Source organism: Ammospiza nelsoni, chromosome 3, assembly GCF_027579445.1.
Source record: "Ammospiza nelsoni isolate bAmmNel1 chromosome 3, bAmmNel1.pri, whole genome shotgun sequence".
Lineage (NCBI taxonomy): Eukaryota > Metazoa > Chordata > Aves > Passeriformes > Passerellidae > Ammospiza > Ammospiza nelsoni.
The window spans coordinates 6,173,503-6,190,937 of NC_080635.1; the positions used below are offsets into that span (position 1 = coordinate 6,173,503).

The 17,435-nt window shown below is 45.1% G+C and overlaps 1 protein-coding gene across 1 annotated transcript in view; it reads left to right on the forward strand.

Annotated features, from left to right (window-relative positions):
- Positions 1-17,435, forward strand: part of LOC132070495 (phosphofurin acidic cluster sorting protein 1-like) — a 54,807-nt gene continuing 37,372 nt past the window's right edge. The window contains exon 1 of the mRNA XM_059467266.1: positions 1-182. Within this exon, the coding sequence (XP_059323249.1) occupies positions 1-182 (182 nt within the window). The remainder of the gene's footprint in view (positions 183-17,435) is intronic.

The window sequence follows — 17,435 nt, forward strand, 5'->3', positions numbered from 1 at the left end:
ATGGCGACGGCGGCGGCGGCGAGCAGCGTGCTGGGCCCGGGCCCCGCCGCGGGGCCTCCGGCGGCGGCCGGCGGGGCGGCGGCGACAGCGACCGCGATGGCCAGCCCGGTGCCGGTGCCGGTGCCCATGAACCTCTTCGCCACGTGGGAGATCGATCGGTCGGCGCCGAGCTGCGTGCCCAGGTGAGCCGCCCCGCCGCCGGGGCCGCGCGGAGCCCGCACACGAGCGGGGCCGGGGAGAGGAGGCGGCCCCCGCAGCATCCCCGCTCCTCGGCGGCGGGAGGCCCGGCCCCGGCAGCGGCTGATGCGCGGCGAGCCCCGGCGCTGGCGCTTGCGGCGGGAGCGGCCCCGGGGGGCGGCGGGCAGGGGGCACAGCGCCGAGCGCGGCTGCGTTGCTTCCATGTTGGCGGGTGCGTGCCGCGGTGGCCCTGGGGCTCAGAGGGGCTGTATCGCGTATCGTCGCGGCCGTGCTCGGGAAAGCTGCCTCTGTCCCCCCGAAGTGAACGGTGATGGCCCTACAGCCGCTTCCGCGGAGCCAGGCAGCGCCCACCCGCATCCCTGGGCCTGTGTCATCTGCGCTCCAGACCTTGGGGGGCAGCGGGAAGGATTCTCTGTGCTGCCAGCTGAACTCTGAGCTGTATCTCTGGTAGGGCTGGGAGACAAGCTGGGTGGTGTGGATGTCACCACTGTCAGTACGGCTAGGTGTGCCTATGAACACCTGTCATAGAGCCAGAAGGTGCCTGGTGTGTTAACGAGGTGGGTGGGTGTCCTTCGGCGCACTCATCTTACCAGACTCTCATCAGGTCTTCTCATGAGAGTTACAGGGCAGATTCAGGAAGTCACCGTGGTTCCTCGTGTCTCTGGGCAGTGGTGTGTTGTCTGCAGTGATGTATTCAAGTGTTTCACAAAAATTAGAGGTGTAAAATTCAAGAGGGTGAGCAAAAAACCCGTTCCTGTAGGGCAGCAGGATACCAGCCTTTGTGAAAGGGCTTTGCTGGATGAGTGTGTACAGGGAAACTCAGTGACTGTGTGGCCAGATGGGCTAGAGTAGAAACGTTCCAAAATACTCCAAGCTACTAACTAGAGAAAGCCTCTGTGATTGTGGTGCCTAAGGGACTGCTGGGCTCAGCAGGCAGCAGATGTGAAGGAGTTTGCAACATGTGTCTGCTAAAAGCCTGTGCACCTTTTGATGACACATGCTGAGGCTGTTGTGGGGAGCAGGAAGCAAGTGATCATTTCATAGCTTTAAAGTGACTTGAGGTGTTGTTCATTTGTGGGCAGCTTACTCCCAGGCTGGAATTTGGAGAGCAGGACAGAATTATCAGGTTGACTTCCTGTGGAAAAAATTTGCATATGCAAAGCACAGAGCTTAGTGATGGTGAAGGATGTGCATGTTTCACAAATGGAAGTGCTCCAGGAGCTTGGGAGAGCAGAACTGTTTTGGGCAAACCACAACAGCATGACTGAGAATAGTGAGTCTGAGTGTAGAAGAGTATAGAAGTGGGTTACACGGGTGGCAGCGTGCCAGTGGGTGAGAAGTGATGTGTAATCAGTCTGAAAGTTGTTTGTAGAACTGGTGTTTGGCCCAGTGAATCCTGTGTCTTGTCACAAGGACAGTTTCCATTAGCATTGTGTAGATGCTTGTTCTAATGCACGAGTTCTTTGTGTGCTGCCAGCCCAGGGGGCAGCCATCTGACACAGCTGCTTGCAGGGAATTTCTGTGAAATTCATCTGAAATATCTCTGGAGTATCTTCAAACACAGCATCTGCTAAGATGGGAGGAAGCTAATGGAAGCTGATTCTTCCTTCAGAGCCATGGCTCTGACATGATGTGCTGTCACCTCTGTAGAGTCAGCAGGTCTGGAGAAGCCCTGCCAGTGGCCACAGTGACCAGTGTGGAACTGGTGATTCTGTGTTTTCCAGCCTTCTGTTAGCCCAGGCTTTCCTGAGTGAGCAGGTCATGGATAGCACATGTCAGACAAGTGTTTCAGTTAGCTGAAGTGAGCTCAAGCCCCAAAGCTGAGCTGTCAATGGTGTATCTGTGCACTGTGCTTCTTTATTGCTTGCCTGTGTTCTCTCTCTACTGATCTGCTGGTGTGTGGTGCAGCCTTGATGTGTTCTTCTTCTTCTTGATGTGTTCTTCTTCTTCTTGATGTGTTCTTCTTCTTCTTGATGCGTTCTTCAAGGCAGGAGCTCTGCTGTGCCCAGCACAGGTGGTCCCTGCTCTCACTGTGCTTTGGGAGTGGTGGCAGAATAATTTCCATCCATGGGCAATAATGTCCTTGGGCTTCTCTATCCCTTATGCATGTGTAGTCTGCATTTTTTCATACTTATGGATATCTGGAGAAAGAAGAACTTTGCACTGGTTTTAATGCTATAGAAGATGCATTTTAATAGAAGATTATAGAAGATATGGATTATCTCTTTATAGAAGATGTCCCTGTGCTCCTTCTTAGGTGTTTGATTTTCTGCAGGTGCAGCTCTGGCTGCTGCAGGAGTGGGGCTGGGCTGGGTCAGCCTTTGTGGGGTTATTTTTTGCTCAGCTGTTAATGCAGGACAGGTTGTCCAGGCCTTCAAGCTGCCAGAAAGAGTCTGGGCCAGTACAAATGGGCAGTGGGAAGTACAAGCCCCAGTGCATGGATGGGTTCAGTAGTGACTGCAGGACTTTTGGTGTCCTGCAGGAGGATCTTGGCTGTCTGAGCTCAGCTGTTGCCTGGAAGGGAAGGTTTTTTCTGGCTGAATCGGGCATGTGCCACTGAATGAAGTCCGCATTTATTTTTGGAGATTGCCTTGCTCTCTGGATGGAGGTGTCATCCCTCCTGCTGGGGTTTTTCTCTTTTCAGGGCCAAGTTGAGAGAGATCTGTGACCTCTTTATGACCAATCTATGAACTGACTGAGCAAGCCTAGGCCCTGCTGCCTTTGGCTTAAGTGGCTGCCAGGGGAGGCAGAGCTGAATGTTCTAGGCAGTGGGTTATTATGCAGAAAGGCAGAAAGAAGTAAACACCTGGAAATGATACAGAATGCTCTTTGCATCTTCAGTGGGGCTGCCCATGGGCTCCAAATGATTGGCTTCCCATCACAGTGCCTTAGAGGGAAAGCAAACCTGCTTAATTCACAGTGCAGGATGTCAAGCACACTTTGGCTGAAATAGTCCATCAATCAGCCTTAACTTCCACTCACAGTTGTCTTAGTAGAATCTTTATAGCAGTGTTCTGAGGTGGGAATGTCTTTATTGAGATGCCTTGCATGTAGGTCCCCTTAGGGGTAGTAGCAGATTTTCACTGCGTGGAGAGGCCAGAAGTGAACCGGAGCATTGCCAAGGTAAAATGTCCGTCTGCATCAAGGTAATGCCTCACTGTGTTCTCATTGTTTTGTGTGTTGGGAAAAAATGTGTCAAAGGACTTGGTGCACACATGCTTGAGGTCTTGTTATTTCCACATAGTGGTATTTTCCACCTCTTTTAATAGGACTGCTCTTTTTATTTTTTTTTTTTTCTTTAAACATCTGAGCGTCCATAAATGTGAGTTCTTAATTAGGAAACAAGATAAGATTGTGTGATTGTGTTCACTTTTTCCATGACACAGCTACTGTGTTCAGTGTTATGTGGATGTTGTTTCAGTGATAAGTAATCATATTTCTAGTTAGAGGTGAGAGATACAAGTTGTGTTTTGGTTGCTGCATCAGTATTGCTGCAAAGGCAGATTCTACCTGTGCAGATGCTGCTGCTGAAGGATTGGCACTGAAGAATGGCACTGCAAGGATTCAAATACCCTGCATTTCATCCACAATGCCTTGTATCTCAGTACAATGCATGAGGAAACATTCCAAGTCTTGCTGCCACCCACACAGTGTGCCTGAACACAGTGTCTTCTGTGTATGGTTGTTAGAAAGGCATTGATTGATGGAAATGCATGTTCTGGGCTCACTTTGTGTGTGTACCTTCAGGATATTACATTCCAGCAGGTGCTCTGGATTCTCTATCATTATAAATTGCAAACTTTTCTTTTGGAGAGTTACAGCCTAATGAATGTGTTCTTGGAATGAGAGCAGTTGTTGCAAGTACAACTGGAAGTATCCCAAAAGTGCCAGCTAGGGTGATCCTCTGGAGTTCCATGAGGTGAATGCTCTTGTCTCTGCAGCCCAGTTTTCCTGTTTGGGCAGCCAGCAGTGTCCATTACCTGGTGGGGAGCAGGTTAACACTTTATTTGTGCAGGTGTGGTTGCATGCTTCCATTGCCTGAGGAATCCTTTCAGTGACAGTTCCTGCCCTGTGGTGTGGAGTGAAGGAACGTGCTCTCCTCTGGCACAGCCACATCAAGGGGCTGCTGTGGGCTCAGGGGTCTCTTTACTCTCAGCACAGAGCATTCTCTGTGTTTTTTACACCCCCTAAAAGTTTCAAGAGCCTCTGAACTGGGTGTTCCTTTAAGAAATGCTTATTCCAGCTGGAAGAATATGTATTTATCTGCCTGAGATGTTCTTGAGTGGTTTCCTGGGTAAATCAGACATTTTCATGGTAAACTTCCAACCTCAGCAAAATCTGTTCTGTTTGGATAAGCTACAGAGTTGCACCTCTGGGAATGTTAAATGATTCCAGATTGTTCCTTCCGAAGACACTGTGATTCCTTGACAAACTGATGTAGCTTCAGACCCAGAGTGCTTGGGAGAGGCCACAGTTTCTTTTAGGGAAACAGTCTCTTATAAGTGGTGATATGCCCTGTTTGAATTATGATTTCCTTGCAGTCCTATATAGAAAACAAAATGTTCTAAACAGCCATCAGATTGCTTATTATTCTTAATATCATGGGCTTGGCTACAGGCCTGCAGGATAATGTGTCTCATATGCTGTCCACTATCTGTAGCTCTCTGTGGCAGTGGAGCACATTTGGGATTTCTTCTGGCAGTGTTTGGTTTTCCTTCTGAGCACACAATAATTGAGCAGAACTTGGGACAAGTGTGCCCTCCTGATGTGATTGATGGGGGTGTGCTCCTTGCAAAATGTTCATAGTGACTTCCCTGAGGGTTTGATTTTATTTGGAGGACCTGTCATGCTGCATCCCAGCCTTGTTTTCCAGTGCTTCATTCATTAGCCAGGCTGTGTTGCAACAGGTCTCTGATGGTTTATCAGAAATGTTCCATTGTTCTTGCTGTGCTAGGACACCACGAGTGCACATTCCACTTCTGGCATCCTCAGTCACTTGTGGCTGATCTTTGGCACCCTTCTCTGGGATCACCATCCCCAGGGCTTTGTTCTGTCAAAAGAAGGAATTACTGAGCACCAGCAGCTTACAGGGTTCCCTTAGGGATCCATTCTGTGGTTTAAGTCTGTGCTGATGCTTTTGTGTACTTGTTTGAACCTGGAATGATTCTAGATTGAAAGCTGTGTCTCCTATCAACTTTAAAAGTTGTTTCCAAAGAGAGCCAGAGGTAAAAAACATACTGCATTTTATAGCATGCCAGGTGAGCATATGGCCAGAGCTGTTTTCCAAATACCTTGTGGTGTTATCTTGTCCAAGCTTTCAGCATCCCAGCTGACAGGGAGGCTGTGCTTCTGTTTTGGTTTGTTTTGGGTTTTTTTTTTTTAACTACATCAAAGCTGGTGAATCCTGTTTTGGGAAACAAGAAGTGAGAGTGTCTTACTCCTCTGTGTGGGATGTGGCAGCAGGAACTTGTCTCAGCCTCTGGGGAAGCAGACAGCTCAAGTGATGCTGCTCTTGTAGCTGGAGTCTCTTAGCTAAATGAGGCTTTGTTTGGAGACTTCAGTACACTCATGGCAGCGTGCTGGGAGCAGAGCTGCAATATTTCAGGTGCCTGAACACACTGCAACTGTGGCTCCAGAGACCACTCCCTGCTCTGCAGTGTGATCCAGCCTCAGTGCACACAGCCCAGCATCAGGCTGACGTTGTCTGCTGGCCTGTTGCAATGCCCTGTCCTTTCTAGTGCTGCCATCTCTCATGCCCTGGTTTGTGCATTGTGGTCTAACTCAGTGAGGGGTTCTGTTCAGTGAATTAGAGCTCCTGGTCTATGTTTGTTCTGTGTTTTCCTTATTTACTTACTCATGCTGATTTTTAAACTTCCATTTCTTATCATGTTCCTTATTCTTTAGTGTGAGCATATTTTAAGTAGCATGAGATCCAAAGCCAGGGCATGTGGGACCATTTCCTGGACAAAAAAATGTCCAGGTTCCACACCCAGCTATGTATTTTAATGTATGTATTTACTGTTTTTCTGTATATGTGATAAATAAATCCTTACCAGTACAGGCAGTTCAGGATGACAGCAGAACTCATGTCTTCAGTTCCATTTTCCAAAACTGAAAGCTGTTAACAACTAGGTGTTGGACAGTTGCAATGGTAGCTGGGTTAGAATAAGAGTAACTCCCTGGTAAAGGGTTTTGCTACATTTTTCTTGTTCTTTAATAGCTTTCTCTACCAGGACAGAAGATCCTGTTCCTGCAAAGCCTCTCATTGATTCTTCTGCTGTTTCATTTTCAGTAACAATTTAAGTATCCATATTATTTAGATAAGTATCATTTAGGTTTACATTGTTTATATACTTTTAGAAGAGCCCCTGTGTATTTAGGATTTCCCTCCATGTTCCTTCAGCTTCTTCTTCTAGTCTATTTTCTGCTTTATCAATACATTCCCTTTTTTCTCATTGCTCCTTTCCCCCAAAAGCCCTGCCTGTGCCTGTGATACTTTTGACACTGTTGTCATGATTTTTTCCTTGCTTCTGGTTTTACTTGCATACCTGTAATTGAGCAATCTTTCAATCCAAGTCTTAATTTTTCCCTTCTCAAAGTAGTTTGATTTTTTTCTCATAATTTAAAGACTATTCCTTGTGAAGCTGTAAGCTACATCTAGTTCTTGTATGGCTTGTGTTTTTCAGCTGAACTGTGTTCTTGATCTGCTTGGGTTGTTTTTTAATGGCTTTTACATTTCTTCAGTGTTCATGAATATCAGCTTTTTTCTTCTAGACTTTCTGAACTTTCTTTTATGTGCATCCCTCAAATAAGTCCCATAAGTCAACATTTCTTTCAGTTCTCTCATACCTTGTGCTCAAGGCTGCTTCTTCCAGATATTCCTTCCTTTCCTGTGTGCTCCTTTGTCAGAAGCAGAATCTGAATGTCCTGTTTGGATTTCACCTCCTGTGTATATGAATAATTTATTAAATTTCTCCTTGATGTTTGTCAAGTCCCTTGACATTTCAAGCTTTTCTTCCCCTGCCTCTTATGTTCCTTAACTTCCAGTCAGACAAAAGGACAACATTCCCATTGCTCTGCAGTTTCACTGTGTTCATCTCATCTGTGTGTTGCTGAAATTAATATTATTTGGAGGTTTTTTTAGCTGTTGCTGTATTGATTTGTGGAAGTATGGACAAGCTTTGTTTCAGGCTCCTGCTCCACCCACAAGGATCTGAGCAGAAAACTTCATTGTACAGGCACTGGTTATTAACAGCTTTTGTTGATGAAAAGCCCAAGAACAAATGTGCCAGCTTTGGTAAGAATCACTCTTTTGGGTGAAGAATCCTAACTGTGAAACTCTTGAGAATTAAACTTTTTTTTTCTTAATTTTTTGAAGAAGCCTCAAAAAACGGATGTCTCTGCTGGTTTGAGACTCTTTCACGGGCTCGTATTGCTTCAGTGTGTTGTCCCAGGTGTAACTTAACCCGGCACAATGTTCTGAGCCTGCAGGGATTCAGCTCTCAGGTGCTTGCCAGATCGAGATAAAGCAGAGGAAGTGGAAAGGATGACAATCTTGTGTCCGTGCTACTTCAGGAGGAGCAATGTAATGAAATGTGAACTCTACGTTAAGCATGAGCAGGAAAAGTGTTAACTACACTTTAGGGAGGCTGCTGTGTGGCACATGATTGCTTTTTGCCAGTGTTTGTGTGTAGATCTTTACCCTCTGTATAATGCAAGGAGTTGGTGTGTATCAGTGACCTAACGCTGACCTCATTTCACCGCTTTTCCCAGCCTAGCTGCCTTGGCACAGCAGTCATGGAGGTGTATCCCGGCAAACTCTGCCAGGTGATGAGTGTGAGAGTGTGGTCTGTTCTGCATCCCCATTAGCACTTTCTCACTTGGTTCAAAGCTGCTTGTCACCGTGTCTGAAGCACTTGTGCTTTCCTTTCTGCAGAGAAGGCTGCAAGTGATGTTTTTGTAATCACCGATGCTTTGTGGTGGTTACTTCATTAACACATTTTATTTTAGCCTGGAGACTGAGCGAGCTGTTCAGCAACGGGGCCCTGACAGGCTCGGAGCAGGTGTGGTGCATTTGCACCTTGACTGCTGCTCTCTGCTAAACTGGCGCTGCTGCAGCTTGTGTTAAAGCAGCCTTGGATTTGGGGACAGCTGGTGCAGTCCCCAATTCTGCTGCATATGGAGACACAAAATTTCCAAATCTGTTACATTTGTGAAGAAAGTTCCATGACATTGGTCATGCTGTTGCTGATGCCTAATTTCAGCATGGCTAAAATGCTCTGGAGAAGATCAGGTGCTGCTGCAGACTTCCACTACTTGTCTGTCCTGAGATGGCTTTTGGGTAGAGCCCCAGTGAACTGGAAGTTTTAACACAGTGATTTTAAAGCAGTGGCCAGGTAAAGATGGGGTGTGTCCCACCTAGTGTACCCCTTTTGTTGCCTAGAAAAGATAATTTTAAAAGTTCAGCATGTTACCATTGCCCTGTGGATTGGTTAGTAAGCTCTTTTTAAGGTTTCTGGGAAGGCTGTTATACATCAGCCTTGATGAATTTGGTCATGTGCTCTTTGCTAAACAAGTAAAAGTTTGAAAATATTGTTTGAAAATAAAGCAGAAAGATGATCTTGTAGTTAGGACACTGAAGTGAGGCTTAGATTCAGCTCTGAAGTTGCTTGCTCTTCTAGTTGAGGTATCCTTTTCCCTCCCTGAAGCCACAGCTATGACTCAGGTTCCTGTTCTCCCTACTTTGTTCACAGCTGTCTCCATGCCACAGTGTTGCCTTTTTCTTGCATGTGATAGGGAGAAAAACCACCTGAGAGTGAGAGCACTGGCAGAGTTTGCTTTGCTGCCAGATGGGAATCCCCTGGGAGCTGCTGGAATCTAGCTGAGATATGGGGAGCAGTGTGTAGAAATGATTTGGACTTTCTGCTGAGGTTTTAAGGGCTCTTTGTGCTGAGAAAAGCTATTGCTCCTGGTTGAGGCAGTGAGTATGTGCACAGCTTGCAGTGAACATGAGGGAGGCTGATGGCTGTGTGACTGGGTGGAATGCTGTGCATGCTGGGCCAGGGTTCAGGCTGCTGGGGCAGATCCTCATGCATCCCCAGGAGATGCTTCTTGACAGTGTCCTTATTATCTGGAATTGAGCTTGTGTGACAGGACATGCCAGGAGGCTGTGGCAGAGCCTCACATCCTGTTGTGGTAGATGCTGCATGATGTGCTGCAGTGAAATGTTGCTTGTTTTGTGGGGGGTTTACTCTGTGCTTTGGATAAACATGGGTGAGGGGGAAGCAGAGGTGAAGGATTCATCCAGCAGTTAAAAAGTGGCAGTGACAGATTAAATCTTTTGTCTCTGCCCAAATCCAGATTTAGAGTTGAGATCTGGATTGCATCACTCTAAGAGCAATTAAGTCTTGCTGTAGCAGGGCCTAGGAAATGTAGTTATGTCACTGCAAGTCTCCTGTTCACACAGTGGGGCAACAGTTGCTTGGTTTGTCCTCAGTTAATTTTCCTTTTTATTTTTTGTCACTCCTTACCAAATATTTGGGTATTGTGAACAACACTGCCAATGAGTTGTAGCCTCACACAGGAATCTGCTAGGAAATTACACAATGCCTGTCCAGCTCTCTCAATTTCTCATCTATTTGCCCACTTTTGTACTGTCTTGTCAAGAGCAACTGCCCCAAAGAGCCATATTTCATAGAAATCTGTGGTTAAAGGGTGCTTGGAGGTGCTGTTGGGTCCCCTGTGGTGGAGAATTGGCTGCCTTCCAATCCCCTATTTGCTGGCTGGCTGTGCTGTGGCGGTAACTCAACCATCCTCAGGGTTTGTTGTCTTTTTCCAGTGGGATGGTATTGAGAATCTGGAGGGGGAAAGGAGGAGAGAAGGCAGCCTGGAAAAAGCTGATATGAGTGCAGGAAAGGGGGTGGGAGAGAAGGTGCATTTTCAGGCTAAGCTGTTTCAGCTGTGTTCTCTCCAGTGATGCATGTGTGTGGGTTTGTGGTGTGAAAGGATGCAGAGCTGAGAGATTGGTTTCAAGGAGTCTGTTTCATTCATGGTTTGTGCAGCAAGGTGCACTTGCTCCCTGCATAGGTAAATGTGCCTTTAAATCCATGAGTAGGAGGCAAAATTAACCCAAAATTAACACTCCTCTCAAACAATTGGAGTAGGAACAGTTTAACAGCCACCCACTTGCCTTGTAACTTCTGCCTACTCACAGCCCAGGCAAGAGGAGGGAAAGGAAATCTCTTAACCTGATTATTGTTTGTGACTGCAGGAAGCAATCCAGTTACAGCAATACTTTAATCCTGACACTGTTGGATCCCACTTAGAACAGAGAAATCTTGGTTTCATACCCTTGCAGGCAGGGATGTGGTGCCTGTAAAGAAAATCATCAAACCTCCCCTTGCCTTGGCCTGAAAAAACTGTGATGAGGCTCCACACTGAGCACTGGGAGCTTCTTGAAAGAGCATGAGAACAGTTGGCCCCAAAATTTGAGTCCTGTCTATCTGTCTAGGTATGGAATGACTACCTTTGTAGATCTGAGTGTCTTTTGGGGGAAGTTTGAAGCTTTTAGCAGGTCCTGATAGTTGTGCACTCTTGGGAAGAGGAATCTTGAAAAGCATTTTCCAAAGACCACTTCTGCCATTGCAGCCATGGTTATTTCTCCTCTGGGAGCTGGCAGAGCTGTGAGATTAGGGAAGAAACCAGGCTGTAGGCTGTGACAAGGGAAATGCTGTTCTTTGGGTGAGATGCAGAAATGCAGAATGGTGGGGGGTGGACTGGCAGGAGTGGTCACATCCCAGCTAAACACAGCTGTGAGCAGAAGGCAGAATAAGTATTGCCTCCAGAAGATTATTTTCTTTTTGAGAAATGATGTCTTGTGTGCAGTCCTGGTTGTAGCAACAAACACTCCTGTTGACATGAATATGAATAGGTTTCAGGTCCCAAGTGACCAAAGGTTTATAACTCTGCTTAATTACAGCCTAATTTTTTTCTAATACTGTGAGAGTAAATGACTTTTCAAGGAGACCTGACTGTGAGATGTGCACGATATTGGAACTCTCTTTGGGAAAAAGGAAAAATTAAATGGATCAAGGTTTAAAATCCAGGCAAAATTTGTGTGAGAAGAAGCTCCCTGGTCTGTGCCTTTAGAGTAGGTGTGTTTTCAGGCCAGACAAAGTTTCCATTGAGGTTAGCAGTGTGCAGTGTAAGTGTGTCCCAGGGTGGTTACAGAACATCTTCCTTGTGACATCAGTGCTCCAAAGGAGATTATGAAGAGGAAGTGTAGAGTTACATGGTGTTTTGCCAGCACTAATTATACATTTTACTGTATAAATAAAACAGGTGAAGTTTCAGAATTCAGTTCCTGTTATCCAGAATAACCATTTGTTGCTGGTGGCTCTCTAGAAGGATCCCCGAGTTGTTGACAGTGCAGGTGAATTCATATGTGATACAGTTTCTCTGTCTAAGGGCAGACAGCAACATGGGGGAACTTCCTCAGAAGCAGCAGGCGGAACAACAAATGCTGAAAAAAGGAATCTCCTAAAAAGAAGGAAGAGAATAAAAGAGAATGGAAGAGATTAAAAAAGGAAAAGAGATTGGTTGGTGACAGTGAGAGGATTTCTAGATGTATCTTTTGAGTGTCCTGGTTCTTACTTGTTGACTATGAGAAATGAAGCCACTGAAGGGAAAATAACTTGGTTCTTTCTGGGCTTGAGAGAGATAATCTCAGGCTGCCTCAAAGAAGGCTTTTGAACAACTTCTTCCCTTATTTTTGCAGTAGGAAATATCCCTACAAATTAAGTGTTATATGGGATAAAAATGGAGGAGAACTTTTCCTATCCTATTGAACTGAAAGACATTTTGCAACTGTGTCATTAACTGTATAACTGTGTGACAACTGTCAGCACTGGAGAAACTCAAGCCTGTGCCATTTGCTTATTATTTCCCTGGTTCTCACAGTTCTTAAGTTTTTACTACATCTTAAAACATCTGGGTTATGTAAAGGCCAGGAGAGGCTGAGTGAAAGCCAGCCATGTTTTGTACTTGCTGATTTTCTTCCTTTCCTATTTTCAGGCTTTGTATTACCTTGAGATTTCCCATTTTTCAGCTGTGATAGAAATACTTGTAAGGATTAAGCCTTCATGTTTAGGATTAAATAAAAGGGGTGTTGAGGGAAGGAGTCTGTTCCATGCTTGGTGACATTGTTTTGTGCATGAACAGCCTGCAATGTTTGGGAGGAGAAGCAGCTCCTGAACAAACTGCTCATGGACTAGATCTGCTAATGACAGATGGTTTGGGGTGGAACTGCCTGGTAGTAAAATGACCAGGCCAGTGAAACAAGATAACAGAGAGATTTTTGGGGTTTTGGAATTTGCATGAGGTTTCATACAACTGATTCAAAAGAGCTTTTCAGTCTTGTATTATGTTGCAGTTGATGCTGCCAAAGTGCAGCCATTGCCAGTCTGAGATGCCCTGAGTTTGGTTTTGACTCGTTGTCTGAAGATTTACTGACGGGAACACATTCATTTGTTGCTTGTGCTGAGTTTCACCACAATGTTTCACTGTCATTAAATTGCCCCAATGGATAAACTTAAAGCAAATTCACCTAACTGAATGCTTCCTTTGCTCTGATTTACACCAGCTTTGCCTTGGGGAGTGAACCTGATGAGCTCTCTTGCAGTATAATGTGGGTATCCAACAAATAGGCCCTAAATATGATTTATTTTTTTATGTGAGTATCCAACAAATAGGCCCTAAATATGATTTATTTTTTCTTCTCTAATGGAAGGCCTTGAGATATTAGGAACTAGGAAAAAACCTGCTCTTCCATATGGATATCCCTGAGAACAAAAGTGTTTAGAGTTCCCTAGGAGCCACAGCAGTATTTCTTCCTTGCCTGCCTGTCTTCCCTGCCCTTGCAGAATTTGGCATGTGCTTTCTGTTGCAGTGATAGCAGGAGTTTTCTTGTAAAGCTTTGTGATTATTAAAGGCAGGCTTTGTTTTCTTTTTACTTTGCCTGCAGAGGTTGTGCTTTGGAGGATTGTCATCCTCTGAATAGCAAGGCTAGCAGCTTTCTTCTTCTTAAGAATAAAGATCTAATTTTGAAGCTGTATGCAGATTTTGCACTGAAGGAAGATATCTAATAAAATAAGGAATTTTCAGTGTATTTCTTTGTGGCTGCAGCTACTAGATGAAATGGATGAGAGGCTCCTAAAGCATCTGTGTGTTATGAATTACTGGGCCACGTCCAGTAATAAAACTGGGTGTAAAATCCTGCTCCTAACTCCAGGCAACTCTGGAGGCCACAGGTCCATATCATAACAGAACTGAGAGAGCTGCACTGTGAGGTGTGTGGTTGAGTTTCCCCCCTGTCCTTTCAGATGCATTTCAGGCTGTTTCTCAATGGCTCTTGGCAGACTTCCAGCCTCTTGCTGCCTTGCTCAATCATCTGCAGTGTGAGTAGTTTAGTAACACACCAAGAGAATTACAGCAAGCATGAGGTGGTGTGGCTGCCTTGTGTGAAATATTCTGCTGTGCCCTGGGAGTTCAGGTGGAAAATCTGCCTGGAAATGGCTTTTGGGCTTACTGGTTAGTATGAGTTTGAGTGCAAATCCACCACTAACTCCCAGCAGCTGGAGATAAGTTTGTAGTAGTTGTTTTCTCTCTGTTGAGTGAGTTTTCTCACCAATCCAAAGGAGAATGGAGTAATGTGGCATGAATGCTGAGGAGCTGCCCCTTTGTAGAAGAGCTTTGCCTTTTAGGGGCTCTCTAGAAGTAGCAGCAGCCAGAGGGCAAAAAGAGGGTGTGATGAAAATCCAAACATGGCTTCTGGAAGGATGCAATGCTTTTCATTTCTTCAGCCATGGTGGCTGGCTTCCATCTTCTCTTCCATGGAGCTGGTTTTGTGTGGTTTTGTAGAGAGGAAACAATCTGCCAGCTTTCCAGCATTTTCTAAGGCAGCTGTCAGCCCGTGGGTAGGTGGGCAGAAATGCCAACTTTCCAGGCATGACCACCCCTCATCTTTACTCCTCCCTGTCAGGAGATATCGTCCAGTGCTCTGTCCTCCATCCTTTTTTTTTTTCCAGAAGAGATGGGAAGGATCCACTAAAGTAACTATCTCCGACTGGAGAGGCTTCTGGAGGGCGAGGTAGTTATAAATGTTATTTCTTAGAAAAGGAAAACCAAGATTTTTGAAGCCACTTCCTCCTCTGAGTTGCTTCTGCCCTGGGAATATGGAAAAAAGAAAAGCTCTCTGCACCCCTTCTGGAAGTTGCCAGAACATTTGGCTGACTCTGGTGTGGAGCAAATCCTACAGATGTTCTACAGGTGCTAGGGAGTTAAGATATTTACAGTTCAAATATCACAGAATTCCCTGAGCTGCAAGGGATCCATGAGGATCACCAAGTCCAACTCCTGACTCCATATAGGACAACCTAAAATTCTCAAACTTGTCAAAACTCAAAGTTGTTCACTATGAGGATGAATAGCCCAGAGAAGTTGTGGATCCCCTGTCCCTGGAAGTGCTCAAGGCCAGGCTGGATGGGGCTGTGAGCAGCTGTGCCTGCCCATGGCAGGGGAGTGGGAACAAGACGATCTTCCAACCCAAACCAGTCTATGATTCTGTGATAATTGTCCCCATGTCTGAAGAACATCTTGTCACTCCCTGGCTGTATGTCAGTTCAGGATGGGAACCAGAGCTCTCCAAAAAGTTATGACTGTTTGTAGGTGTAAAGATTTTGGTGCTGTTTAAAGCAACAATGACTTTGAAGTTGTTGAGCTTCAGTGTTGAATTTGGCTTCCATGAATGAATACAGGACATCAAGCTGCTGCTTTGTCTGTCTGTTACAAGAAGTTGCATCTCATATCTGAGGTGCTTTTCAGCTCTGCTGCCTTTTTTATTCTGTGGACAGGGGGTAAATTTCAGAGATGGCTTGACACCAGCCCAAGTTTTGTTGCTTGCTGATAAAAGATGGATGCTGATAAACCTCCATTCCTCAGGGGTTTTTTTGTAGGGGGATAGAATATAAGAAAATAAAGATAGTGTAGAAAGTAATCTCACCCCTAAGGAGTTGCAGCTGGGCCAATTATCAAAGATTAGGAGCAGGCCTGACTTTACCAGGCCCCAGCTGTAACCAGTGAGAAGAAAAGTGCTATAAAAGAGTGGGGTGGCTGGGTGAGAAGGGAGCTGGAGTCAGTGGCTGCTTTGTGAGAAGAGTCAGTGCTTGGAGAAGCTGCCCACAAGAAGCACCAGGAAGGTTTGAAACTCTTGTGATAAGGAGACAGCAGCGTGGAACCCTGCAATGAGATGACAACAGTTTTGGTGTGTTGCCATTTCTTTTTTGCCTGAGCAAATATGTTGTTTTTCTATGCTCTACAGAAGGTCAGGCCAGACAGATCTAAAAGATTTATGGCCCTCCTAATCTTAAAAAAAGAATGGAATAAAACCCCAATGGGAAGTCTTACATGCTGAGGTTTAGAGGCTTACATATTAGATGTGAGCTGAATGTTAGATATAAGATGAATGGTTTTCTCATAAGTACCTTTTTAAATATCAACTTGTTGGGTTTTTTTGCTTTTTTTCCCCAAAGAGCATGATTTGCACGGCACCTTTCATGGGCTGTGGTGCAGGTAGCTGGGATGCATGACCCAAAGCTGTTGTGTGAGCTCTCAACAGAGCACAGCTAGCCTTGTCAGTGGAAATTGTGCAGCAGGGTGCAGGATTCAAGGCAAGACAAAATAGATGAAATAAAAGTACTCAAATAAAGCCAACAATACTTGAGGAACTGAGGTGTGTTGAGGGAGAGAAAGGTGACAGGCACCCCTAAGTGGCTAATTGCTGTTGTCTTATCTTAACTGGAAGCCCTGCATGCCTTTCTGCTGGGTGATATGTATGGTTGGCATGACAAGTGCTTCCTGGGGATGATTCATGCCTTGACTGGGTTCTTTCAGAAGAAGGTGGGATGTCCCATTCTCGGCTGTTTTTAATGGCCTGGAAAGGCTCAGGATGGCCTTGGGGCAGCCCCCACTCCAAAGGACAAAAGGGGCCTTCAGGTTTTTCGGTCTTCAGTGTTGTTTGTTAATTCTTATCTACAATATTTTCTCTCGGCCCGACAGAGGTCCGCACAGCACGTCAGCCATGAGCACACTGAGTGCCCTCAGGGCAGTCACTTATCTTTATACCCAAAACTACGTATAAGATATTTACCTTTTCTCCCCAATACCTTTCACCCTTATTGACAAGTGCACATTCAGTAAGAACCAATCTCAAAGTGCCACCATCACCACAAAAGATGGACGACTAGAAGAAGGAGGACAGGACACGCCCTAATTCCTCCATCTTGTCTCCCTAGAACGCCCCTGTATTGAGATTCTAAAACCTGTGTTTCACACTATAATTAACCTATCCCTTCACCATTTATCCCCGTGTGATCCTCCCATCCTCATACAGGTGTCGTCTCCCGTGCAGGATCGAAGTCCAACCACCAAACACTTCTGGCAACGTTCCAGGACCTCCAGCCCTCGGTGACTCTGCACTTCAGGAATGTTGTGCTGCGTTCCCACAGTGGGAGAGCTTTGTTCCTTTCTCAGGCCCAGCTCCAGATCCCCTCTTGGACTCAGCAGGGACACCTGCAGTGGCACAGATTGGCAGCTCAGCCTCCCAGCTCTGCACTGGCACTGGTTCCAGCACATGCCTGGTTATGTGAGGAGCTGGCTCAGTGCTGGCTGGAAGGAAACAGCTCATTGTGTTTTAGGTTCGTTCTCTGCTGGATGAACGGGCTGAGTCAATGACACACAGTGCTGCTTGGGAACCACAGGGAGGGAAGGATACCATTGTATGTGCAGGGTGTCTTGATGAAGGAAAGAATGATGAATTTGACTTTATGTTTTTAGAAGGTTTGTATTGTATTTTGGTTTTAAATTTTTTTTAAATTATTTTATTTTGTTGGGTTTTTTTATTTGTTTTTTTCTTATTTGGGGTTTTTAAATTTGGGTATTTTTTAAATTTGGGTATTTTTTAAATTTGGGTATTTTTTAAATTTGGGTATTTTTTAAATTTGGGTATTTTTTTAATTTTGGGATTTTTTTATTTGGGGTTTTATAATTTTTGATTTTGTTTTAAATTTTTTTTTATTTTTTAAATGCTTCTTTTTATTTTTAAAATTTTAAAAGTGATTTTATTTTTGAGTGTTTATTTTTTTATTTTTAATTTTTATTTTTAATTAAAATATTTTTAATTT